This window comes from Sebastes fasciatus, chromosome 23, assembly GCF_043250625.1.
Source record: "Sebastes fasciatus isolate fSebFas1 chromosome 23, fSebFas1.pri, whole genome shotgun sequence".
Lineage (NCBI taxonomy): Eukaryota > Metazoa > Chordata > Actinopteri > Perciformes > Sebastidae > Sebastes > Sebastes fasciatus.
The window spans coordinates 21563463-21578555 of record NC_133817.1 but is presented as its reverse complement, the minus strand read 5'-3'; the positions used below and the strand labels follow the sequence as shown (position 1 = coordinate 21578555).

Below are 15093 nucleotides of genomic sequence, written 5' to 3'. Positions count from 1 at the left end.
AAAGCAGAATAAATTAAATGTCTATCTCAGTTTAAGCAGTTTTCATCTTATTTTTATTATATTAAATTTGTATCCTATTTTAGCTTGTACTATATAAATAAACATGCCTTGCCTTCTATTATAGAATAAATACATGATATAATAAATAGTAAATACATTATAAATATATAATAAATTAATAAACAATAAATACATGATAAATAATAAATAAATAAATAATAAATAAATAATATCTACTATAGACATAACTTTCTGATTTTGTTCTGAATATGAACCTATCTTCAGGCCGGTAGAAGCGGCGCTGCAGTCCCCCGGAAGTCCCGCCTCCTCCGGCGCTCCGTCCATATGACGTCAGTCGGCTCCGCCCTACTGCTTCCTCTTTTACTGTGGCAGTGAGCGAGAGACACCATGAAGGCGTCCGGCACAGTACGTAAACCTCTTTATTTACCCATATCTGCTGTCAATACACGGACCATATGAGCCGATGTCGCTTTATAACGTTGCGTTTGTCTGATTTATGTATTAACTTTCACAAAATGTTAAATTTAAAGTGATATTTTTAGTGTTTTTCGTCCCGGTGCGTTTGTACGTCTCCAACATGGCGTCCGCTGCACCATGTGGACGACGGTGGCTGAAACGTGACTGCGTTAAGAGTCCAGGATGAAATCCCAAATAGTCACTAACAATGGAAGACTAGTTAAAACACATTAAAGAGCTCCACGTTCGTCGTATTTACTCCAATATGTAATTTAAACTTACAACATTATTAGTTCTTAGCCTGGCCGGCTAGCTAACATAGCTGCTAACGTGGTGCTGGAGTGTTTCTCGGTGCCTCAACGTGGCTCTAACCCGGGACAACTAGCTGGATTAGAACGAGCTAAATGGTTCTCTACATTTGTAGTGTTATTGAAAGTATATCAAGCTTAAAAGCGCCTCAATCGTGTCTCCTAGTCGGGCTAGTTTGATGGCTAGTTTTTGCTAACATGCTACCTCAGATGACAGTTTCACACTATATTAATAGCAGCTTTAATTCTGTATAATGTAGTGTGTTGGACCAGGACTGTCAGCTCTATATTAGTTATTGTCACTAGATATATACATATACTCTCTGTGCTTACTATATCATACAATACCATAAATAACTAATAGTGCAAAAACAGTGATAACTTTTGCATAAAGAATGCTTTGAGATGCATTTCTTTGCATGAAACGAGATTAATTCAGACCATCTTCTCTGCATAAATGCACCGTCACTAAATGCCCTTTATCTAGCCATCATGGTCACAATAGTACATTGAAGTGTTAATGTGATTTATGCATGAAAATATATATAAACCTGAAGCTCAAAAATGTTAAAAAAATAGGAACACATTTATACTAATTTAAAGTTACCAAACGACACATTGAGAGCAAAAAACACAAATTACACAGAGCGAAAAACTTGTGCACTTCACAGAGAAAAGTTCAAATGTATAGATAAACTTTTTATTTATTCCCAGGGGGAAATTCACATGTCACAACACTATACCAACAAACCACATGGTACAAAAACAAGTAGGCCACTAACATCAGAGTAGAAATGTTTGCTTTTGTCAGTACGTGCATGCCTACAAGTGTGCAAAATGCATGAAATTAGTTAAAAAGCCGTATTCCACTGTGCCACAAGTTACGGTTCCTAGTTGGCGAGTTAATGAAAAGAAAAAGAAAACTAGCATACATGTGCAGTTGGTGACATAAAATAGCCACTAAACATCCTGTTAAAATAAGTGTCCACTTTTTAAAGGAGTGCGTATGAATTCGTTAAAAGAACATTTAACGCTCATGAAAATATATTTGTAACATTTGAGGAAGCGTAAGACAGATGTGCCCTTCACTAAATCCACATTTTAATGTTCATATAACATCAACATGCACCCAAACCGAAAGGCCATACCCCGTCAGTGGTATGATTTTGTCTGGTGTGCAAACAGGAAACTGATCCTTGTCGCCTTTCTCTGATGCTGCAGTGACTTTGAAAGTGAATTCAAGGGTCAACAGATCATCATCATGTATAATTATATATAGTTTTTATGTGATGAACTTGTATATTAACCCAGTTTCTCCTCTTCACTCCAGCTTCGGGAGTACAAAGTCGTGGGGCGTTTGCTGCCCTCTGCCAAGAACCCGGCCCCCCCTCTGTACCGCATGAGGATCTTCGCCCCTAACCACGTTGTGGCCAAGTCTCGCTTCTGGTACTTCGTCTCCCAGCTGAGGAAGATGAAGAAGGCCTCCGGAGAGACCGTCTACTGTGGACTGGTACGTCTCTGAACCGCACCGGTCCAGTCTTAACAGTTTCAGCTCAGCAGCATCTCAATCTGGAAACCTTTCAGCGAGGATTATCTGACAGGGATTCAGTTAGACGTTGTGCATTTTGAAACATGACATGCTACATCAGGTGTTTGAACAATATTTCAGTCTTCAGTTTGTGTCTCTGTCCTTTCCCAAACTTAAAATCTGTAAACGTCACTAAACTTATTGGAATCATTTTATATAAGTTAACATGATGTCAGGGATGTTGTGGCACTAAAAACACTGACTTTTGCCATAGCAGTGACAAACAAACTGTATTTAATGTGGATCGGTGACGTCATCTGAGACACCAGAGCAGCCCCAGTATTCATGAAGACAAAGTTTTAGTCTCTTTTAAGACTTAACTCAGTCATCACTCAGTGAGGTAGTTGTCAGATTGAACTCAGGTTTGTTCTTAAAGGCTTAAATTAGTTGTCAGTTTTATCATGAAAACTTGAGTTTAAAGGTGTAAATATATCAACACCTTTATACATGTTTAAAGTTACCAAATGAAAAGAGAGAAAGACGAGTTTAGTTCGTGAATTAAAGCTAACCTTCCTGTAAAAAAACATTTCAACATTAAACATATTTTACATGTGAATATAGATTTGGAACAGTTTAGGAAGTGGAAGAAAAGAAGCAAACGTATCAATAAGTCTCCACTAAATCCACATTTTAATGTCCCTCCTGTTCATATTCTAGTTTAATAACATCACGTCCCTCACTGCACCCAAACCCAAAGCCATATCCCGTCAGTGGTATGATTTTTTTCTGGTGTGCAAACAGGAAAATGATCCTTGTCGCCTTTCTCTGACGCCGCAGTGACTTTGAAAGTGAATCCAAGGGTCAACAGATCATCATTAAACACCTCGTTTCATACAGAGATGTGACAAATTTCAAAATTACTGCACAAAGATTGATTTTCTCCCGACTTTACTCACTTTACTGAAGTTGTTCTTGAAGGCTGATATCTGTTTTAGGGTTGTTTTAGTGTCATCAAGTTCAAACTGGGAGACAAGACGACATGTTGAAAGTGGTGTCAGGATGTATTTGTTGCACACAATCGGTAAAGTTCACTCAGATATTGTTTTGCTTTTTTATCAGACATTTATTGTCCGAAATTTGCCTTCTGTTTTTAGAAACCCACACATTCATAAAGCCAGAAGGAGTCTTATAAAAGACATTAATATTTGTAAAAAAAAATATGAATGTCTTGGAGGATATTCACCTGTAGTTTCCTGTTGAGTCTCTGTCTACGTGTAGAATAACAGTTTATCAATGTGAATAAACGTCTGTTGTTGTGTTCCTCGTTCAGGTCCACGAGAAAACCCCTCTGAAGGTGAAGAACTTTGGCATCTGGCTGCGTTACGACTCTCGTAGCGGCACCCACAACATGTACAGAGAGTACCGAGACCTGACCACCTCTGGAGCCGTCACCCAGTGCTGTGAGTATTCACATAGATATATGCAACACATTACACACCATCAGAACTATTTAAAACATATAAACAAGGTAAAATGTATGATTTAAAAAAAACAATTAATATAAATATAAGCTGTCATTTCTAGGGGTGGTAACGTTTTCCTGACTCAGTATTTGGGCGCCACGCTGGAATTTAAACTGAATTATCTCCACCGAGGAGGTCGGGTTCTCGGTTCTGTTTGTTTTTTTGCATTACAGAAAAACTACCGGTCTAATTTTAATTCAACTTTGTGGAATGATGCATGAACTGAGGAAGAGGAACCCCCTACATTTAGGAGCTGATACACCAGTTATTTTACACTTTCCTTTACATTGTGAGAGAGCGCTTGCTCTCTAAAATAATTTGGCTCCTTGGGAAATTCATTTCAAAGTTCCTGAAACAGCCATCCTGATCTCAGTCACGTTATTATTTTAGATAAATAAAACTCCATAAAGCCTGCAGCTGACGGCCTTGAACCTAGATTTACATTTAGATTAATTCATATTGATTTTGAACACGTAACAAATAAGTCAAACTAAACAAAAATAAGAATAAAATGAACAATAAACATAAATCAAACTGAATATATGGAGAGCAGAGAGGTTAATAGAACCTGTCGTAGTTTGTTTCTGGATTTAACCAATATCTACTATTTTAGCCTTTTTACAGACAAAATAATCAGTTAGAGGACGAGACCCTGAGCTGTGGATTTATCCCTTCTTCTGCCATTTAATTAAAGATGATTAATTGATGATGAAAATCTCAAATCTAGACTGAAACTGTTAATCACGGTCTTCTTCCTGTTGTCGACCACATCATGCGGTCTGAACGATGTTTATGACTTGTCGTCGTCGGTTTAAAGGTCCAGTGGTGTTAAAATGTCTCTTTGTGTCCATCAGACCGTGATATGGGAGCTCGCCATCGTGCCCGTGCTCACTCCATCCAGATCATGAAGGTCCAAGTCATCGCTGCCAACAAATGTCGCAGACCTGCCATTAAGCAGTTCCATGTGAGTCCCCTTTATGAAGCTGTCTGTGGGGGGTCAGCGGGTCTCTCTCTGGACGGGGTCTATGGGGGTCTCTCTCTGGATGGGGTCTATGGGGGTTTCTCTATGGATGGGGTCTGTGGGGGTCTCTCTCTGTGGACCGGGTCTATGGGGGTCAGCGGGTCTCTCTGTGGACGGGGTCTATGGGGTCTCTCTCTCTGGGCGGGGTCTATGGGGGTCAGCAGGTCTCTCTCTGGACCGGGTCTCTCTCTGGGCGGGGTCTGTGAGGGTCTCTCTCTGGATGGGGTCTATGAGGGTCTCTCTCTGGACGGGGTCTATGGGGGTCTCTCTCTGGACGGGGTCTATGGGGGTCTCTCTGGACGGGGTCTATCGGGGTCTCTCTGTGAACCAGGTCTATGGGGGTCAGCGGGTCTCTCTCTGGACGGCCTCCTCATTAGGTCGCTCCGGTTTAAAACCCCGCCAGAATAAAAGCCAGCTTCCTCTTCCAGGTTTCCAGCTTCCATCTAGAAACCTGGCGGTTCAGAAACTGGCGACAGATTGATTTTAATAACAGGAAGTGTTATGGTTTTATTTCTTAATATGTCCGCTGTCTGAATCTGACCGTTTCTTCTTCTGTGGTTCCTCCTGCAGGACTCTAAGATCAAGTTCCCGCTACCCCACCGGGTCCTGCGTCGCCAGCACAAACCTCGCTTCACCACCAAGAGACCAAACACCTTCTTCTAAAAGCAGTTTTTCACTTTGTGCGAGGAAAAATAAAAATGATCGAGTTGAAATAAAGCTGTCTGTTTCTTTTATTTCTTTTAATATATAATCAATAAATCAAAAGGTTGGTTTGGTTTCAGCATTTCTCCGTTAACCGTTCAAAAACAGAAAATAAAGCAGAAAGCTGACAGTAAAATCAAGTTACCTGTTCGTTTGGAACAGAAACAGATCTTTACTGTATGAACTGAGTTTGATTTAATTTCTGAGCAAGTTTAAGATGCCAGAATCAAATAAATGTTAAACAGGTTCACTTTGTGCTCATTTAAATGTTTAAAATACAAGCAGCCGTGTGTTTGAACATTCAGGAGTTAAACCTGAACAGCAGGAAAACCACAGCTGGTACTAACGGTGGCTCTGTTCTGATCAAGTGAGCCAGTGAGCAGGTGTGAGCGCGACACCAACAGAAGCAGATAAATCGCCGTCATTGTTTAAACCTGAGCTTTTCCTGCTGTGACTACGGCCCAATTCCAATCCAGTCCCTCCATCCTCCCACTCTGTGATGGAGTGAACTCTATAGTCACACTCACAGCTCAATGAAGCTCCTTCTTTAAGGTGGAGGGGATCAATACAGCAGACACTTTAAGATGAACTTCCCTCTCTCTAGGGGGGAAATTGAGTTACGTTTTGCTCCCGTTCTAGAATATAAATATATAAAAATAGAGAAATAAGGAAATATAAATAAGAAATATATATAACGACAGCGCAAATAATACTGCTGAAAAAAAGGATCTATGCAAATAATATAAATGCTTGCATTTATAAAAATGCAAGAAAAGTGTAAAATAAGAATATTAGTTCTGTATAAATAAATGCAGTGTTAATGCCAGAGTAAACGAGATCATTGCACAGCTGAATTATTGCACTAAATTATTGCACTGTTAAATCAGTATTGTACAGTTGAAGATATAATAAATTATGGGGTTATAGCTCCTGATAGGGTTAAAAAATAATAAATATATGTGGGTTATATACTGAACACATACATAAAATATAAAACAATTTACAATCTAATGAACATGGACTGTTTTGTAGTCTAGACGAGGGTATATTTGATCCTAAAAATAATCTACTTTATGTTGACGTCAGTATGACAATAAAGTAAAATAAATTAAATGTCAGTTTGAGCAGTTTACAGTAAATGTTTGTACCGGTAGTCGCACGGAACTGACATCAGAGCGTGTTCCATGGCGAACACAAACGGCGTTGCACGTCGTCAGTAAGGGCAGATGGTTAGTCGTCATCGATGCAGCTCACTGATGGAGGGTTTTATAACTCACTTCCACTCCCCAGTGAATGGTTTGGAATGGCCCTTAATATGGCGGAGCCTCCACGCGAACACGCAAACGGAGTGGAAGTAGGTAAGGAGAGGGTGGACGGGGTCGTTTGGAATTGGGCCTAAATGTTGACGAGGAAAAACTTTCATGTCCATTCGCAAAGGGGTCCTTTGACCTCTGACCTCCAGATCAGTGAATGTAAATGGGTTCTATGGGTACCCACGAGTCTCCCCTTTACAGACATGCCCACTTTATGATAATCACATGCAGTTTGGGGGCAAGTCATAGTCAAGTCAGCACACTGACACACTGACAGCTGTTGTTGCCTGTTGGGCTGCAGTTTGCCATGTTATGATCTGAGCATATTGTTTTATGCTAAATGCAGTACCTGTGAGGGTTTCTGGACAATATCTGTCATTGTTTTGTGTTGTTAAATGATTTACAATAATAAATATATACATATATTTGCATAAACCGGCATATTACAAATCTCCCCACTAAGGTATATTTTTGAATGGATAAAAAAAATTGCGTTTAATCACGATTCAATATTGTAATCGATTGACAGCCCTATTCTCAATAAAGTTAAACTCATGTTTGAAAAAAGTAGGATTAAATGATGTGTAGTTTTCAGGTGTGTTAGTGTCTACTAGTTTAACAGTCATTAGGTCTTTATAAATTCTGAAATTTTAGAGGAGAGTTGTACTGACTGAGTTAGTGTCACGATTCATCATCTGTCTGCTTTTATGAACTTTAATGTTGATCTGCTGTTATGCAGCTCAGTCTGACCTTTGACCCCTCTGTAGAGAGATCAGGAAAACTGTTTTTTCACCATTTAACCCTCTCAGAGTGTGAATCTGCTGCTGTTGCTCCACGTGTCCACACGATGCCGCTGTTGTCCAACACATGAAGGTGAAGCAGCTGATGAAGGAAACAGAGTTCACTCCGGTGAGAGGAGTCAGTTCATCATCAGCCTCAGCTGGACTCTGATTACTGATCATTCATCATCCTCATGACAATATTTAAACCTTTAACATGTAAAAAAATATCAACACATTTATACCTGGTTTCCTCCAGACATGAAACATTTAAAAACATTTAACACGTCTTTGCAATCTTTTTCCATAGTTTAAGAAATAATCAAATCAAATCAAATAATAAAAGGTGCGGTCACACCAGCAGTTAAAGAGGTGACCTTTTGTGGTTAGAGTCAAATAATCGACAGAAAATTTATCTGCAACTAATTTAATAATCAATTAATCATTTTAAAGTAATTTTCAAGCTAAAAAAATGACAAATATTTGATGGTTTCTTCTTCTAAAATGTGACTGGCTGCTAAATAAAGAAATACATTTGTGTTTTTAGTACAAGTTTTTAGGTTTATTTGTATTCACTATGAAACAATAATCCCTTAAAATACCCTTAAAGAACTCTTTATTTGCTCCTGGAAACACACCGAACATCTGAAGCTAAATCAACGAGGTCGATGAGGTCACCAGACGTCACCAGACGTAACTTTGTTTGTCTATTAATTAAAAAAAAAAAAATAATTCAATTTTATTTGATCTTGTTTGTATTTTATTTGTATTTATTTGTATGTTCTGTAACTACATTATTTCTTAAAATGCAAAAAATTTAAATAATAATAATAATAATAATTAATATTATTATTTAAGAAATATAAAAGGTGCGGTCACACCAGCAGTTAAAGAGGTGACATTTTCTGGTTAAAGTCAAATAATCGATTAATGAATCAACAGAAATTTAATCTGCAACTAACTTGATGAACATTTCATAATTTTAAATATTTTTCAAAAAACAAAATTCCAAATATTTGATGGTTTCTTGCAAGTTTTTAAGTTTTGCCTATCTGTAGTCACAATGAACCAACAATCCCTTAAAATACCGTTAATTAATCCTTAATTTACTCCCGTAAACACACCAAACATCTAATCTAAATCACATCCCTTCATTTTTTTAAATACATTTTATTTAAAGTGTTGAAATAAATCTGCAACTTCTTGATAATCGATAAATCGATAAAGTCATTTTTCAAGCAAAAGAAATATTTGATGGTTTCATCTTTTTAAATGTGATAATTTGCTGCTTTTTGTCTGAACGTGAAAAATAAATAAAATCTCTTTGGGTTTTGGTTAAACATCATGTCTCTATCTCCTGATGTTTTATGGACCTTAATGATTAAAATAATGATTATTTAAAGGCAGGTTTTATTGTTAAAGCTGGTTTATATATAAATAAAGTTATGAGCTGGACTCATAAACATGTTTTTACACCTGCAGAGTTAGAAAGTGGAAGCTCATTATAATAACAGTGTGAGGCAGCGTGCTGGTGGAGGTACCAGGAGTGAACTAGGAGTGCTGGTGGAGGTACTGGGAGTGAGCTGGGTGGACTGGTGGAGGTACTGGGAGTGAACTGGTGGAGGTACTGGGAGTGAACTGGGAGTGCTGGAGGAGACGGAGCAGTGGGTGTTCTGCAGAAAAGACCTCACTCAGTGATGGAAAACATTCTTTTCAGTGAGTCACCGTCATAAACATGTAAAATCATTACGGATACGTGCAGTCGCCGCTGACTTCACTGCTCGCTATGTGCAGCTCGCTCCAACGCAAACAGCAGAAAAAACGGTGATTCTGACGGTTAATTAAATTCTAATATACAGCCGCATGTTTACGAGCCGGATCCAACTATTAGCGCTCGCTTAGCTGCAGCTTTTTCCATTCTTTAGTGAGCCGCTCTTTAAAGAGCACTTCTGACAGGAAACAGGTTACAGCTTCAGAAATCAGCTCCACACAAAGAAGCTCAGTCTGCACGCGGCTGCTTTTTATTGAAGTACGTTGAGACGCTGTGACTCCACACTAAGTTAAAGTTAGTGCTTCCCAGTGGGGCTCATTGTGAGCGCCGGATCGCCAGCAAGTCAGAGAGGCCGTTAAATATAAATATAACTGGCTGTTAGAAATACTGTAGACTTCCCTGAGTCATGAAGTAGTACACTAGAAGTACACAAAGCTACACAGAAAACAAATCAAATCAAATCAAATCAATTTATTTTTGTATAGCGTCAAATCACAACAGAAGTTATCTCAAGACGCTTTATATATAGAGCAGGTCTATGACCGTACACCATAGTTTAGAGACCCAACAGGATCCACCAAGCGCACTGTGGCCAGGAAAAACTCCCCGATTACTGGGAAGAAACCTGGAGCAGAACCGGGCGCAGGGCGGGCGGCCATCTGTCGAGACCGGCTGGGGGGACAGATAGATAGAGAGAGAGTGAGAGAGAGAGAGAGAGAGAGATAGATAGAGAGAGAGAGATAGAGAAGCAGCCACAATAGCAGTCTAGCAGCTGTAATAGCTAATACAAGTAGGACTGATAACACAAAACCAATAGTGGTGGATGGAAAGAGTGATAATACAACTATCGGAAAGCCAGCACTGTCCAGCATCTCTCCTCAGTACGTCCATGTGTATTGGTGTGGGACGTCCCTGCGATCGATGCCCGTGCGTTGGTTCCTGCAGCATCAGCATGCTTGCTGGGAGCTCTTGATGTCTTTGGCAGTGATTGAGAAGTGTTATTCTCCAGGCTGCCACATTGTCACTAGGTGTTGGAAATCCCTCGTTAGCATTGGTAGTCCCTCGTACAGACGTAGTTAATTAGGGATGGTAGCAGTTGGTGTCAAGCAGGCACCGACGCGGCAGCAGATGCAGCCACAATACCAGAGACCACCAAGATCCAGGTGAAACCCTGCTCCAAGTGTACCCATGCTCCAGGTATAACCTCGCTCCAGGTGTGACCCCGCTCCACGGTTAGCTGCGAGACAAGGAGGCACAAGGACTCCCGGGAAGGAATGAAGTTAGTAACAACATGGACATGGGACATGAGTATATACATAAGGAGAGGGGAGCTCAGTGTGTCATAGGAAGTTCCTTATGACAGTGTGTCATAGGAAGTCCCCCGGCAGTCTATGCCTATAGCAGCTTAAGTATAAGCGTTATCAAAGAGGAAAGTCTTTAGCCTACTCTTAAATGTAGAGACGGTGTCTGCCTCCCGGACTGAAACTGGGAGCTGGTTCCAGAGAAGAGGAGCTTGATAGCTGAAGGCTCTTGCTCCCATTCTACTTTTGGAGACTCTAGGAACCTCAAGTAACCCTGCATTCTGTGAGCGCAGTGCTCTAGTGGGGTAGTAGGGTACTATGAGCTCTTTAAGATATGATGGGGCCTGACCGTTTAGCGCTTTGTAGGTGAGGAGGACGACTTTAAAATCTATTCTGGATTTTACAGGCAGCCAGTGCAGAGAAGCTAATACAGGCGTAATATGATCTCTTTTTCTAGTTCTAGTCAGTACACGTGCTGCAGAATTCTGGATCAACTGGAGAGTCTTTAGAGACTTATTGGAGCAGCCTGATAATAAGGAATTGCAGTAATCGAGTCTAGAGGTAACAAATGCATGGACTAATTTTTCTGCATCATTTTGACACAGGATGTGCCTGATCTTCGCAATGTTACGTAGATGAAAGAAGGCAGTCCGTGAGGTTTGTTTTATGTGAGAGTTAAAGGACATATCCTGGTCGAAGACAACTCCCAGGTTCCTTACGGTGGTGCTGGAGGCCAGGGCAATGCCATCTAAAGTAACTATATCATTAGATAATTTGTTTCGGAGGTGCTCAGGGCCTAGTACAATAACTTCAGTTTTGTCTGAGTTTAACATCAGGAAATTGCAGGTCATCCAGGTTTTTATGTCCTTAAGGCATGCTTTAAGTTTAGTTAACTGGTTTGTTTCGTCTGGCTTGATTGATAGATATACTTGGGTATCATCTGCATAACAATGAAAGTTTATGGAGTGTTTTCTAATAACATTGCCTAAGGGAAGCATATATAAGGTAAATAGAATTGGTCCAAGTACAGAACCCTGTGGAACTCCGTGACTAACTTTGGCGTGCATGGAGGACTCATCGTTGACATGTACAAACTGAGATCGATCTGATAAATAGGACTTAAACCAACTTAGTGCAGTTCCTTTAATGCCAATTAAATGTTCCAGTCTTTGTAATAGGATGTCATGGTCAATGATGTCGAAAGCAGCACTGAGATCTAGCAAGACAAGTACAGAGACAAGTCCTTTGTCCGATGCCATTAGAAGGTCATTTGTAATTTTCACTAATGCTGTCTCTGTGCTATGGTGCACTCTAAATCCTGACTGATAATCTTCGAATAAATGATTGTTCTGTAGAAAGTCACACAGCTGACTGGCAACTACTTTTTCGAGTATTTTGGAGGTAAAGGGAAGGTTAGATATAGGTCTATAAACACTTCAGTGGTTTAAAGAAGTCATTCCTAAAGACATTTTATCAGTGTCGCCAAATCAATTAGCATTAACATCATTAACATTTATATCTGCAGTTCACCTTTGAACTTCTGTTCAAGATAATATGAGTTGATGTGGAAATGGTGGTAAAACTGGTCAGGAACGTTCATTTATGCACAAATTTGCTCTTCTCACGATTTTAAGACCTGTTGTGAATTGTGTCGCGACGGTTTGTCGTTTTTAAAAAAGTGCGTCCCCAGCAAAAAAGTGTTTGAGGATGTTTGATAAAAGACTGGCGCAGAAATAATGGCAGTTTTATTACATTACACATAAACTCAAAGTGATTCAGACTAAATATAAATATATAGGCATAAACATAAGTATATAAGCAGCATAAACCCTTACCCTAACCATCACAACTATGGCTACGTCCACACTAATACGTTTTTGTTTTAAAAAAGCATAATATTTGCTACGTTTACGCCTGGCGTCCGCACTACTCCGGCGTTTTCGAGCTCCTAAAACGGAGACCTTTGAAAACGATGATGCAGGCGCCCATATCTTTCCTCATCACATGAAGCTTTTCCAGAAGAAAACAAACATCAGTCTCGACCAGCAGCGGTTAATTTCAACATGGATAACGAGTTGCTATTATTGCTATTATTCGAACGATTTGCAAGCGGTGTGTCTAGCGGCGTTAGCAGCCGTACGGAACAAACATTTGAAAGTGGTTTGTGGCTTTGAGGATTGTGATGGATGGACATATAACGGAGGACTTTCCTTTAGTTATCTGCTGATTTTGTTCTGCACAACTATTGTGAAGGTCACACAGAAACTGTAAACGAACAAAGCATAAATGCTCTGCTGTATTTTCTGTAACTAAGCAACCATTTGTCGGGTAGACAAATCTGCTTCCTGTTTCACTGGCATGTGCATAAATGCCAGAACCCAACCCTAACCCTAACCTAAACCTAATTCTATCCTGAACCTTAAAACCAAGTCTGAACAAACAGGCCTTTGAAGGTCTGTCCCAAAGTGATGACCAGCCAAAGATGTCCTCACTTTCCAAAGATGTCCTCACTCTGAAGGTCTGAAGCTCACACTGGTCCTCACAAAGATAGATGTACGAGAACACACACACACACACACACACACACACACACACACACACACACACACACACACAAACACACACACACACACACGGACACAGTAATTAACCATCATTCTGGGAAAACAGGAACGTTTTGAGTTTGTCTCTGAACCCATTGGCTATCGGTCTGACGGCGGATATCACCACCACCACCTTCACCACCACATTGAGCCCAGCCTGGTGTCGGGTCCATCCTGGTGTCGGGTCCGTCCTGGTGTCAGGTCCGTCCTCGCCTCCAGCTGCCAGCGGCTCCCTGAATCCCCGACACTAACAACTTTATGTCCTGTGGATTCTGAGGTTTGAGGCTTCGCCACTCGAAGCCTTCAGACCCAGACCCAGACCACAGAACAGTAAACCTGGCAGAGCCTGAGACCAGACTGTGGTCAGGTCCAACCCCCAGGACCAGAGTCAGGACCAGAGTCAGAACCAGAGTCATGATCTTCTGAATCGGCCCAATTCATAGCAATGTGTCCTCTCTTCAGTGTGAAGAGTAAAAGCAGCTCAGTTATCGGCAGCAGTGCCGAATCACAACCTGCTGACTCAGACTCGCCGTTTGATTGACTGGCGTTAAGTTTGCCCAGTTTTCTGCAGCAGCAGGAGGAGAGCTGAGCCGGGCCGAACCAGGACTGAACCCAGACCACGTCTACGTTCTGCTGCACAGGAATGTGCTAAAAGCTCCATCCACACCAGCCAAACACTTTCCCTCGAATTAAAGTTTCTCAGAACCTCCCACGAATCTTCGGACCTGCCGGAGCCAAGACGACATGTAATCACATAGATCAACAAACCCTTAACAGTTTCTACAGAGGATCAGCTGACCCGCTACAGGCCCGCTTCAGAAACACATGGAAACACACACACAGCCTGCTATGAAAGCTGAATTATTTTATGGTGCAGAGAGGCAGGAAACAAAGCAAAACTGAAGAACTGAACCGTTAAAATATTAGTTTCAAAGCGTTAAAGTCCATCAAAACGGTGACACCTGGTGGCCAAAACATGCTACTGCAACTGTTTTAAAGACTGAATGAAACACAGAGGCAAATGAATGATTTCATAACTGTCCTCTATAATATTAAAGGGTCAGTTCACCTAAATTATAACAAATAAAATAAACATAAACAAGACTGAGGGGTGAATTCACAAAAGGATTGTGTAGCTTTTGCAGCCGCTCAGCCCGTTCGCACAAAACAAATATGTATATAATACGTATGGCGTATAAATACCACGATAATGCACAAGGCCTTTAGCGTGCAAGTTTCGTCTGCCATGTTTCTGTGTAATGTGACGTTAACACTGCCAGTCGTGTAACAAAATTTTCGCTGACTTTCAGAGTTGTTGTTCCGACTTGAAGGGGCGTTCACGTGAATGTTCAGATTATTCCGACACCATGTGAATGCAGCATAGCTTCAAAAGCAAACACAGGACTTTCAACCAGGAGACCGCCATTTGTGTCCTGTATGAAACCAAAAGTCAACGTTGATTTATTTAAAATTACGTATATTAAGCTACATAACAAACGTAGGCTCTGTCTCCATTTCAGGAGCTGGAAAATACCAGGGTAGTGTGAACGCTAGGCATAAACATAGCAAAAGTGAGTTTTAAATCTAAAACAATCTCCGTCCAGACGAGTGTTTTAGGGCCGTTTCAGAATTTATCTCCGGCCGTACTACCACGGCTGAAAACGCCTATCACATGACCATTTACGTACACTGGGCATGCGCGCACCGGTGTAAACAGGAAGCAGCACAGTTGTTTGTTCAGTTGCAGAAAATACTATAAAGGAAGAA

At 40.6% G+C, this 15093-nt stretch overlaps 1 protein-coding gene, 1 long non-coding RNA gene and 2 other non-coding genes across 4 annotated transcripts; all 4 read left to right on the top strand.

Annotated features, from left to right (window-relative positions):
* Nucleotides 1-285: 285 nt before the first annotated feature.
* On the top strand, nucleotides 286-5574 carry rpl18a (ribosomal protein L18a). Its single transcript, XM_074625672.1, has 5 exons — nucleotides 286-426; nucleotides 2116-2295; nucleotides 3644-3773; nucleotides 4691-4800; nucleotides 5428-5574. The coding sequence occupies exons 1-5, from the start codon at nucleotides 409-411 to the stop codon at nucleotides 5518-5520; spliced, it is 531 nt and encodes a 176-aa protein (XP_074481773.1). The 5' UTR covers nucleotides 286-408; the 3' UTR covers nucleotides 5521-5574.
* Nucleotides 1908-2039, top strand: LOC141762373 (small nucleolar RNA SNORA68). Its single transcript, XR_012592819.1, has one exon. It is a non-coding gene; the product is annotated as a small nucleolar RNA SNORA68 (small nucleolar RNA).
* On the top strand, nucleotides 3052-3183 carry LOC141762374 (small nucleolar RNA SNORA68). The gene has a single exon (XR_012592820.1). It is a non-coding gene; the product is annotated as a small nucleolar RNA SNORA68 (small nucleolar RNA).
* On the top strand, nucleotides 4808-5426 carry LOC141761971 (uncharacterized). Its single transcript, XR_012592680.1, has 2 exons — nucleotides 4808-4984; nucleotides 5065-5426. It is a non-coding gene; the product is annotated as an uncharacterized LOC141761971 (long non-coding RNA).
* Nucleotides 5575-15093: the final 9519 nt, after the last annotated feature.